The 12,773-nt window shown below is 36.3% G+C and overlaps 1 protein-coding gene across 1 annotated transcript in view; it reads right to left on the bottom strand.

The window, feature by feature from the left end:
- Positions 1-12,773, bottom strand: part of POLQ (DNA polymerase theta) — a 102,097-nt gene that overhangs the window by 24,937 nt on the left and 64,387 nt on the right. The window contains exons 20-22 of the mRNA XM_052643303.1: positions 6,738-6,931; positions 4,851-4,988; positions 3,368-3,542 (exon numbers count right to left, since the gene is read on the bottom strand). Of these exons, the coding sequence (XP_052499263.1) occupies positions 3,368-3,542; positions 4,851-4,988; positions 6,738-6,931 (507 nt within the window). The remainder of the gene's footprint in view (positions 1-3,367; positions 3,543-4,850; positions 4,989-6,737; positions 6,932-12,773) is intronic.

Here is a 12,773-nt window from a genome sequence, read left to right on the forward strand (position 1 = left end):
AGCATTATTTTCTAGATACCACCTGGCCAGTTTTCCTCCTCCTCCTCCTCATCACTTATCACAAGAATCAATGGTAGATAGCACTGACATGGCTAGAAACCAGAATCAGGTAGCCAATAAATTTTCTAGGAAACAGAAACCAACTTGATTTAATGCTTGTGGCTTTATTTTCCCCTAAATATTTTACATTTTATTTATCTACTTATTGGATGAATTTTCCAAAAACACAAGTGTTGTTCAAAAAGTTTGGGTAATTGTTACCACAGTTTTTATAATACACATATAGTGAGATAAAAATTGTTTTATGATACTCTTCATTGTAACAGGATCTCTATCAGCTTCTGTATATAATTCCATCTTCTTTTGATGAATCAGACATTTAAGTATCTCAGATACAGTTTTACTGAATAAACTCTTAATATTATGCCCTTGTTATTTAATTTTAGCAAAAATTAGTGCTCAATTAATGGTAGATATTAACATACTTATTAGCATTAAATGGCCTATTCAATTTTACAAAGCTAACAAGTAGTACAGAAAAGAATCCAAGTCTCTTTCTGCCTTCTTTTCTATGATAATATAATATTCTTTTTAAGTACACTGTCTTCTTTTCTATGATAATACTTAATATTCAGGTCTAGTCTTTGAATTAATGAGATAGCACTGATGGACAAATAAAATGGCAAAAATAAATTACAAAACATGAAGTTTCACAGAGATGAATTCTATAATGACAGACTTTACTGTACTAACATAAGCTTCTGTTTCTACAATAAGTGCAGGCATAGTATAATGAAAACCAATCAGAAAAACAAGGAATTGATCATTTTCTGCTTTATAAGCAACAAATAAATTTGCTTTGAAAACTCTAGGTTGACTTTGTTTCTTTACCAAAAAGTGCCAGGGTCCTGCCCCAGAGGATCCAGGGAATTTGAAGGGGAGACGGTGTAGGCGAGGAAAACTTATTTATTTAGAAATATAAAAGAAATTAAGAAGAAATAGTATAGTAGGAAAATTTAGTGGAGAAAAGAGGCTGAATAACTTGGTTTACGGGGAAAGCCAATAAAACTTCAGGACAAGTTTGCACCATCTACGTTGGGCCACCGGCACTCGTTCGAATACCAGAGGGTGCCCCACCTTGGGCTCCCTCTCTCACGGATCTTAGAAGCCAGGGCAAGTAAGTAGACATGGCGAGCCTCCCCACTCCAGATGGGAATTCAGCCAGAAATTAGAGTAAAGAGGACACGGGGAAACCAGTCTTTCCAATGACTGACCCATCCTCTATTGTTCAGAAAGGCCTTTTATACCTTTTTTTGTACATAAGAGATCAATGGATAATATAAAATTATGCAGCGTCAGCAGCCCTGATTCTTATCGAGACCAGGCTTTCTCTCTGCATACCTAGTTGTATACACAAGTCTTAGGTGATTTACATTATCTTCTGGCCAGAAGGCCAATTAACATTTTATGGCCCTTTTTTGATAAGGGTTTGTCAACCAGAAGACTTATTTGTGTTGTTCTTCCCAAAGTCTGGTGCCACTCTCAGAAAGCACTAAATAAAGTTACATTCTTACATAGCAAAGACATAACAATTTATAACAATGAAAGAAGTACAGTGATTTATAACAAAGGGAAAAGTAATTAACTCAAAAGTCTAGTGTTGCTAACATCAAAACTACTATATTCCTATTTCTATATCCCAATTACATTGATTAATATCCTTCAGGTGTCTAAAAGATAAAGAATATGGAGGCCTGGCAGCAGTCATTGACTCAACAGTGAAACCCATCACCAGTATAATTTTTAGCTTTTTAGAAAAGGCTCTGTATCTTTAAGATGCTTTAAGATTTGTGCCTCTCGCGGTTGGGGGGCTGTAAACAATTCACAAGTTGTAAAAGTCCCCAACTGTTAGACAAGTTAGAGAGGAATTCAAAGGGGTTTGAGCTGAAACATTCTTTTCATATGCAGGAGACTGTTAACTGAAGCCCTGAGTTAACTTTTTCCAGAGAATGTCAGAAGAGTGGAAAGCACATTACAATAAGGCAGGCAGACTGGTTTTTGGGGGTAGATGTTCAGGAAAACCGAGGGGGAACCCCTGAAGCCAGATCACGCCTTTGCGTTTTGTTGGGCTTCCCTCCTCACGACCTTTGCCATGGGCGGGATTCCTCACGCTGGCTCCCGGAAGTTTACAGCATTAGCATATGTTTCAAAATGAAATTTAAAACAGGGCAAGAAACAGGCAGAAGCACCAAGAAGTTAGCTAAATAGGGAAGAAGAGAAAGAGAAATTGTTTAGAACAGAGACTAAACAAGCAGAGAAAAGCAGCTCCTAATGGTGCCCTCAGTCTCAATAACAGCAATAACTGATAATGTACCCTGCACTATTCTACACACTTTACATATATATTGGCCTATTCAATCCTCAGGATCACCCAGTGAGGTAGGACTCTCATTATTTTGTTTCATACATGAGGAAACTTAGGCACCGAGAGGTTAAGTACCTTGACCAAAATTCAAACTTTGTGAAAATGTGGTATCAAAGCCCACATTCCATACCTCCAAACTAAAATGCCTCCTCTACGAAGAAGATAGTGCTGCCCTTTCTTCTACTGCACATTGCATTTTGGCAAATATGTAGAGTTGTACACTACCTAGAAAAAGAATGCTTTTTCCTTCATGAGATTACATGCATACTTATCCAAGAGAGACACACAACGGACTCTACCACTTTCTTCTCTTGATTGAGTAAAATAAGACACTCCTTATTATACAGATGCCACACAGCCCTACTTAGATGCAACCTGGAGAGACTCTGAGGTGATTTAGGAGAAGGCTGGGACCAAAGTCAAAAGATCATTAATTCAAATAGATTTAATTCCTGGGTATACTCTCATCCAATCTCGGACACCCAAGTTATTCTATAGAGTACTTGAAAGAAGGAACTGGATCTTTAGACTAAATTTCATCTCTTTATCTAGGTAATATCCATCCATGCTTTAGATGCAGTACTGGGCTTCCTAGGTGGCACAAGTGGTAAAGGACCCACCTGCCAATGCAGGAGATGTTAAGACATGGGTGCAAACCCTGGGTTGGGAAGAGCCCCTGGAGGAGGAAATGGCAACCCACTCCAGCATTCTTGCCTGGAAAATCCAATGGACAGAGGAGCCTGGCAGGCCGCAGGCTGTAGAATCACAAGGAGTCGGACATGACTAAAGCAACTTGGTACTCACATGTCTTTCATAAATGTTTATAAAACTTCACCGAATCCAATGACAAACACTTGAATTCCTTGATCATCATAAGCAAATATTACATATGAATATTCTTCACAAACCTGGATATTATCCACATTTAAGATTTCTCATTACCTGTAGCAGTGTGTGATTGTGATACAGGATAGATTCTTTCCATTCCAAGAAAAGGATTCAGACGTTTTTCCCGCTGCAGGGGAAAGACCACTTTGGTAATAGCATTAGTGATTCTTCTCCACTCTAAGATCAAGCCTGGTAAAGGATGTAATGCCCTTAATTTATTTAAAACATCCTGCCAAAAAAATTATAATAAAGTAAGATCAGACCCTTGTCCAAATTCCATAGCAAACTAGAATCTCTTTTAAGCAAAAATTACACTCTCAAAATTAAATTTGGTAACTCCTGTATTGAACTCAATTATTATAAAATTACTTTTTTTTAGAAATCACTATAATGATAAATCCACAATAACTATAGATTATTAAATGTAAATATGTTAATGTTGAGTAAAATCAATTTAGATCTTTGCAAAGTAGCTGCTTCCCACCCCCTTCCCAAGTGTTTACCTCATCTCTTTTCATTTTCCTTCTCCATTGCTCATGTGATTATAAGTTTCCCAGTTGCTTTTTTTATCCTTTTTGCCATAATACTTTCATGGATTTTGTATCAAGGAAATCTATTTTTAAAACTTTGAATTTTCTATGCTACAGAATTTCAATGAACCATCAAGGATAAAAACTTGTGAGATAAAAGGGTAATGTAATCAAATAAGTTTTGCTACAGAATGAGGCTGTGGAAACTTCCCCAGGGGAGGCAAGTCACAGTTAATAATATTACGGTCAAAATTCTACAGAATGTGACTTCTGTAGCAGTTCAGTAGTTAAGACTCCACACTTCCAATGCAGGGGTCACAGGTTCAATCCCTGGTTTCTAGGGAACTAAGACCCCATGAGATATGCAAGGTTGAGGGAGCAAACTATATAGGGTGGCAACTTGGACTGGTCTCTCCATGTGGCTGTACTTTCAATCCTTATTTTCCATTGATAATTCATTCAGTAAAAATGTAAAATTAAGCCTTTTCTCTCTTTTGCCCCATGCATACAGTTTCCGTGAGTTGTGATTCACTTTTACTTTGAAATTAACAGATTAGATTCTCAAAATAAATTCATGGAAAACATTATTTTGCTCTGAAATTAAAGAAACAAAATTTCTATTAACTTTATTTTTTAAATTCTTCCATACCTTTGTTCATGTTCATTTGACTATAAAAACTATATTCTGCAGTCTGAGAGTAGGGCATGTCCGTCTAAGAGTAGCGTATATCAGTAACTATAATAATGTCTATATAGGTCTGAATTTACAAACTTTTATATACTCTTTTAAGGATAGGAAGGACATACTGTTAAGTCATACTATAATCCAGATTTTCCATGCTGGAATGTCTCCACAGTGTTTGTGGGCAGCTAAACCAGAAATCAATTTGTTTCTGTCTAAATTCAAATGGTGGACTATGTTGGATTTTGATTGCATCAGCATTCTTTCAAGGCACCAAATGCTAACAGCAGTTCAGATTCTGCCCTATGACTGCCCCAAAGAGCACCTTACTAGTGCTGAACTGTTTTGCCAGCCTTAGCTTCCGTCCATTGTCATTTCCTCTTCTGGTAGAACCCAAAGTTTTCTTGATGCCTTGGTTTTTACCCTCTCCATTTGGTGGCAACTTTAGTTCCAAAAATAAAACCTGCAAGAAATTTATGCCCCTTGAGTCAAGAATCAAATCACAAGTATTATATTCAGAAAACATTTTTTAAAGTATTCAAGAAAAGACTCTCTATAGTTCAACATGAGTTGAAAGAAGTTTGGACAATTTGGAATTAACACATTTAATAAGTAATGGCAATAAAAATCTTAGGTAGACTGTCCATACCCTAATTTAGTCAGTATCAGGTTAATTCTAACACCAGGCTCTTAACAGTCAAGAACACAAGAACGTATATTTTGTGCTGAACAACTAACAAATAGACTATCGGCAATGAGACTTCAGTTGCTCCAAGGATTGTAAGCTCACCCAAATACTTCTTGACATGGTAAGCAATGTGGCTGCTTGTTAAGCCCCATAAATGATAGACATGGGAGCCTTTGTGGCTATTGTGTGATCAAAAAAATCAGAGAATACTGAAGTAGGAAGGGATGCAAAAAGCCATCTAATTCCACCACCACAAAGCTACATCCTGAGAATCCCTAAACAAAAAGCCAGGAGAGGGTCCAATGCAGCAATAACGAAAGCTAGAAAGTGGCCAGTAAGCACCCACTAAACAAAGAAGGCTTATAAGGAACAGAGATCTAGGCTCTAGGGCAGAGGAAGTTCCTACAACATGGATGCCTAAAACTCACTAGTTCATACTAGAGGGGTTCCAACTGAGGCAATTCAGAACACTATTGATTCTCTCAACTCATTCATTTATATACTTTCATTAAGATATGTTAGATAGCAACCCAATGGACACAAATTTGAGCAAACTCTAGGAGACAGTGGAAGACAAAGAAGCCTGGTGTGCTGCAGTTCATGAAGTCACAGAGTCAGACATGACTTAGCAACTGAACAAGATTAGCTAGTTTCTCATTTTTAAAAAACACATAACTCTGTGGCTTAAAGGGGGAGTCATTTTTATGCCCTTTATATAGTTAATGAATATTTACTTTTAGACAGGTATTGTTCTAAGTAGTTTACACTTATTTTTTGTTTCTCACAACTCCATGAGGTATTTCTACTATGAAGTATTTTACTGAGATGTAAAGGGTTGATAAAGTGGCCCAAAGTCAAGGAGTTAAGGAATAGATAGAAGAGTCTCTAAAATATTTACCAACATGCTATAAAACTGAATCACATCTAGAAAACAACAAAACTTCAAAGCTATTAAGTGTAAGCACCCATCTATCAGTAACTCTTCTAAAACAATTCAACCATCCTTTGTGGAGAATGGGGAAAGAACATAATACAAACTATTGGGGGAGAAAAGGGCAAACTATGTAAAAATTTACATAAGGCAATAAAAATACTGTAGGTTTAAAAAGCAAACAGTCCCCAAATCCTTTTTTCACTAACATCTAAGAAAAGTATCTAATTTTGCAGTGAGGAAGCTGTAAGAGTTCATGAAATGACTAACTTCATGGAGAAACATCTACGCCATTATACAACTACTATAACAGATCTCATCTGCACAACAAATATTTACTGAGTGCTTCTTCTGTACCAGGCAAATCTCCTCGTGAAACATACATTCTAGGATACTTCTTCACTACCTACCTATTCATAAATAAAAACATACAAAGGAGATATTGGAATACATCTCCAAAGTATTCTGGTTAACCAATCGTTTTATTTTATTGATCTTTGGTGTTTAGGTAAACACATTTATGAAATATATACACACAAACCATTTTTTGCTCTGAAAATGACTTTCTAAATTCTCTATTCCCATTATACAACCTCAGCAATGTCATCTGAACTGGTGAAGGAAAAACTATGGCCAGCTAGTTGATAGGCCTGCATCTCAATTGCATCCAGTTTGGCTTGCATTATGTGTTTCTGACTGTCACATTCTGCAGTACTAAAGCCGATTCCATTTAGTTCTAGCAAGGCTAGGCAGTACTGGGAGGGCATTTCCACTTTACAGAAAACATCTGGAAGGACAAAAAAAGAAAGCAAAAAACATTAATTCACCAGCTAAGTGACTAGTTCAGCATCATTACCTATATACATAGCATTTTTCTGGGAAAATCAAAGATGCTACTAAGCTATCCTTCAAGATCCAGTCTCCTGAGCCACATTCTCAAACCATTAGTGAAAGGTATTAAAGTACTTTTCATTTTTCCATTTAAGCTTTGGACTACTATCTGTGTCTATTTAGAGAGTAAACCAGGCAACCTTATGAACAGTCTGAATTGTAAGTGACTTCATTTCTCCCAAGATGATGTTTCTGTTTCTACTCTTAGTAAAAAACAAGGAAGCCAATTTTATTTGCTAAGCTGACTATAAAAGGTTAATTCCTCAGAATAATTTCCAATACTCCTGGTCCCATGGTATGCAGATTTGCACAAAGCTAAATATAAAGGTTTTTTATTTTCCAGTGTTCTAAGAACAAAGGAAAAGATTCCTGAAGTAAGAAATCTGAGTATTTTTCCATCTGCTGACATTTCTCAACAGAATAGTCATTCTAAGTCAGTTTCCCTAGTATGTTCATTAGCACATTAGTCTCAAAAATACTCTAAGAAAGGTTGGGATTGAGAGACACTGTATACTATGTATTTCAGCATTTATATACTACTCTTAGATGTTCATGATGCCTGTTAATGTACCAAAGGCTCTGAGCAGAACCGAACAAAAGACAACTATTTTAATATTTGTTTTAATCAAAAAACTGTAATCATTCAACTATAAAGCACTTTATCTGTTTAATATTTATTAACATTGTGAAAAGCGAGTGTTCATAGAACACTCTATGGGAAATGCTATCCTAAATTTATTAAGAAAAAAATCCACAGCAAAGATTTCTACTTCCAGTGTTATGGGTCACTAGGACTCTGTGTAACCCTGGCCCGTCTTCCCCAGTTCCATATACACACATTCTTTAAGGCACTCCTGGTCTCAATCAGTAGGAGAAATCCCAAATGATACCTGTAACTACCACCAAAAGCAAACAAACAAGTGAGAGCTACTAGCCTCTGATGGTCAGGAGAAGATATGGGCAGTCAGAGCCTGGCTTCACAGGCCTGGAGTCAAGAGCAGAAATTCACAGGATATGCAACTAGAGAAACAAGGAACTAGGGTCAGAAAAAGAAGAGTCAAGAGTGATAGGAAGCCAGCCTGGATTCACAGACAGTAGGAAGAAATAGGGCTGCAAGAAGTCTTACTCCAAAAAGGTTGAGGGGATAACATATCTTTGGAGTAGCAAGAGAAGGAGAAGCTGATTCTCAGGCTCCTGTTCTGAACCAAAATTCCCACGAAAAGCTAATGCAGGCCTTGAATGCATTATAGTTTAGTAACAAGCTGAAGCCAGAGCAAAGTCTTTCCAGAGGAAGGCATCCCCCACCTAGCAAACCCTGAAGCGCTCTGATCCCTAAGACTTGCAGCTATAGAATCATTAGACTCAGAACAGAGCACAGCTATGAATAAATTATATACAAAATCAGAGGTTTGAAAAAACAACAAAATTCTATAAAGCAATTATACTTCAATTAAAAATTAAATAAAAATTTAAAAACTATATACAGAATAAAAACAAAATGAATACAAACAAACAGCAGGAAAGTGTGATATGTCAATAATCACAATGAACAGAAACACATCAATAATTATAAATTGCCAAATTTGTGGGAAAAAACTGATAGTTTGAAAACGAAATAAGCTATACTTTGTTTATAAGACACATCCAAAGCATAAGGATCTAGAAGATTTAAAAGGACAGAAAAAAGATGTATGAGGCAAGCAACTAATCAAGAGAAAGTTGATGCTGCCATAGTCATTCCAAAAAACCAGATGATTAAGAATAAAAATTCTATTAGTGGTAGAGCTAGTCAAACATAATGACAGATTTAATGTACCAGGAAAATACACCAATTTAAACCTGTATGCTGCTGCTGCTCGGAGAAGGCAATGGCACCCCACTCCAGTACTCTTGCCTGGAAAATCCCAGGGATGGAGGAGCCTGGTAGGCTGCAGTCCATGGGGTCACTAAGAGTCGGACAAAACTGAGCAACTTCACTTTCACTTTTCATGTTCACGCATTGGAGGAGGAAATGGCAACCCACTCCAGTGTTCTTGCCTGGAGAATCCCTGGGATTGCACCTAATGAGGTAGTCTCAAATGTGTTATAAAATTAACATTCCCTAAACTATAGGGAAAATTAGATATAGATGATTTAAACAACACTGAATTAATAGACATTTATAAAAGTCTGCATCCAGTATTAGTATACCTATATTCTTATGTGCACACTGAACATTTACACAATAATTCAGGTTTTAGGTTACAAAGCAATTCTCAAAGAACTTCAAAGAATGGGTATCATACAAACATATTATCTACAACACAATAGAGATCAAATATAATAATAGAAGTATAAAATAAGTTTTCAACTATTTGAGAATTAAAAATAATCTTATCATTTATCCATCTAAAAAAGTCACACCAGAAAATTTTAAATATTTAGGATAAAACAACAAAAACATTACATGTCAAAACTTGTAAGATATAATGAAAGTAGAACTTGAAGGAAATTATAGCCTTAAATACTTAGATTAGAAAAAGAAAAATATGATTTGAAAAGTAATGAGCATAGTATCAAACTTAAGAATTTAGAAAAAGGACTGCAAATAAAGTCAGGGGAACTAGAAGAAAAGAGATTATATAAAAGTTCACAGAAATCAATGAAACAGAAAACAATAACAACAGGAAAGATCAAAGGTAAAAACTGGCTTTTTGAAAACACTGAAAAATTGGATAAACCTCTAGTGCAACTAAACAATAATATTATGAAAGAAAAAGACATAACAAACCAGAGATACAAAAAGAAAAAAATCACCAATACCTTTAGATAAATTCTTTAAAAAATATATAGACTACTAAAACATAATCAAAAAGATATAACTGAATAATCTAACCTAGATAGCATATTAAAAAGCAGAGACATTACTTTGCCAACAAAGGTCCATCGAGTCAAGGCTATGGTTTTTCCAGTGGTCATGTGAGAGTTGGACTGTGAAGAAGGCTGAGGGCCGAATTGATGCTTTTGAACTGTGGTGTTGGAGAGGACTCTTGAGAGTCCCTTGGACTGCAAGGAGATCCAACCAGTCCATTCTAAAGGAGATCAGTCCTGGGTGTTCTTTGGAAGGACTGATGCTGAAGCTGAAACTCTAATACTCTGGCCACCTCATGTGAAGAGTTGACTCATTGGAAAAAACCCTGATGCTGGGAGGGATTGGGGGCAGGAGGAGAAGGGAACAACAGAGGACGAGATGGCTGGATGGCATCACCAACTCGCTGGACATGAGTTTGAGTGAACTCCAAGAGTTGGTGATGGACAGAGAGGCCTAGCGTGCTGTGATTCATGGGGTCGCAAAGAGTCAGACACGACTAAGCGACTGAACGGAACTGAACAGTTATTAAAGAAGTCAAAGTAGTAGTTAAAAATACTTCCACAACGTTTATAGGCAAATTCTATCAAACTTTCAAAGAATACATCATGCCTATGACACATAAACACCTCCAGAATAAAAAGAAGCTACATTCATCAACTCATTCCATGAAACTGGAATAACTCTCTTACCAAAAACAAAGCACAAGAAAGAAAAATTACAATCATTTTACAACCAATGAATTTGCAAAGTAGAGACAATGTAATCAGAAAGATTTCTTTCACATTGCTGTTGAAAGGACAAATTTTGTACAACTATTCTGAAAAACAGCTCACCATAATCTTGAACAGTTGAATACTTCCATTTCCAAGATGGAGCAATTCTACAGCCAAAAGAAATTCTTACCCAATGTAGCAGGAGACATGTAAATTTACAAGAATATTTATATAGAACTATTTGGTATAGCAGAACAGAAAAAAAAAATAAAAGAAAACAAAACTAGAGACAATCAAAGCATTCATCAATAGGAAAATGGATAAATATATTTTAGTGTGCGTGCATGTGTGTGCACGCATGCACACACACACAGTGATACATTACACAGCAGTGAAAATAAGTAAACTATAAATACTTGCAGTAATATGCATGAATCTTCCTAACATGATGCTGAGCAAGTAAAACAAGACATAGTGTGACAGATGTTTTATAAAGTTAAAAAACAAGCAAAACCAAATAATATATTGTGTGGACTTTTACATATTAAGAAAATAAGGGAATGATAAACATAAAACTTGCAATGTATAAGGAAAGAGGAGCACCCAGGTAGACAAACATCTATGTTGTTAATACGAGTTAACAGTTATTCATTATATTATTAAAATAAAAGTGAATAAAAAGAGGACCTATACGGACCAATGATGAAGAGTTAATGAAAAATAAGATTATGACTGATATAAATCTGTGCAGCTGAGGTCTGTTGAAAAACAGAGAAATCAACTCACTCCATACCTAAAAACATCATCTCATCTATGTTCAAACTACTTTAAAAGGAGCCAACTGATCAATGTGAAGAGAACAGGATACTTTGTTCCGGGGTCAAATTAAGCAAAAACATATTCTGTTATTAAGATTTATTCATACTTAAACAAAAATCAGCTCTCTACTGGGAGAAAGTCAGCTAGAATACACCTCCCCAACAGGCAAGATGATGAGAAGAGAAAAAGATGAAGCTTCTGGAGGCCTACTAAAACTAACAAGTGTATCACGAAATAATCATTTCCAAATAAAATGTGATGGTTGTCCACATTCTCTCCCAAAACTTCCCTTATTTCAATGTACTTCAATACTATGTATTCTTTGAATAAGAAATATTTAACACTGTACAAGAAGGCATTTAACACCTCCAGGTCACCCACTTCTGAAAATTTGTAGGGGAAAAAAGTTTTGAAAGCACATAGAAAACATACTGTGAAAGCTAAAACTTATAAATCTAGGTCTCTTACACTTTTCTAAAAAGGAATGTTAGTCTTTTTTTTTTTTTAACAGGTGAAAAATTATCTTTTCAGTAATGCAACAGTCCCCTCCCAATTAGACTGAAAAACTTACAAATCTGGTAATGGGCAATAAATGTCTAAAAAACTAGAGACTAATTCATATCACCATCATCAAACGTCAGTGTCTAGAAATTATACCGACTACCTAGGATGCCTATCCTAGAGGCAGACTAGTCAGACTAAGAGGGAATTAGCTATGTTCATTCAGCATTATTGTTCACGAATGCGGAAGTAGTACTGAGGAAGGTGTGCGGTGTACTCCCAACTTCTTTATCTGCCTACATTGGCTTAGAAAGGCTGAGTTTGAAATACTCCAATGCCTGTTGAAGAGCTGCTAATTAACATCACTTAATCAAGTCTCCTGTAAGCAAATAAGCCAGTCTGTCCTTTTGTATTATTTTATCCCAGTAATATCAGGGAGAACTTTATAACCAACACAGAGGGTTTGTGCTAGAAGTAATAATAATCATCAACTAATACAATCCTGAACATTCACTGGAAGGACTGAGGCTGAAGCTGAAGCTCCAAAACTTTGATGCCTGATGTAAAGAATCAACTAATTGGAAAAGATCCTGATGCTGGGAAAGATTGAGGGCAGGAGAAGAAGGGGATGACAGAGGACAAGACGGTTGGATAGCATCACCGACGCAATAAATCTGAGCAAACTCCAGGAAATGGTGAAGGACAGAGAAGCCTGGTGCACAGGAGTCCACAGGGTCGCAAAGAGTCGGACACGACTTAGCGACTGAAGAACAGCAACAAGTGCCTAATGTGTGACAAGCACTAAGCTCCCTGTCTCATTTAACACTTTCAAAATAAGAACCAGACTTAGAGAG

Source organism: Budorcas taxicolor, chromosome 1, assembly GCF_023091745.1.
Source record: "Budorcas taxicolor isolate Tak-1 chromosome 1, Takin1.1, whole genome shotgun sequence".
NCBI classification, from domain to species: domain Eukaryota; kingdom Metazoa; phylum Chordata; class Mammalia; order Artiodactyla; family Bovidae; genus Budorcas; species Budorcas taxicolor.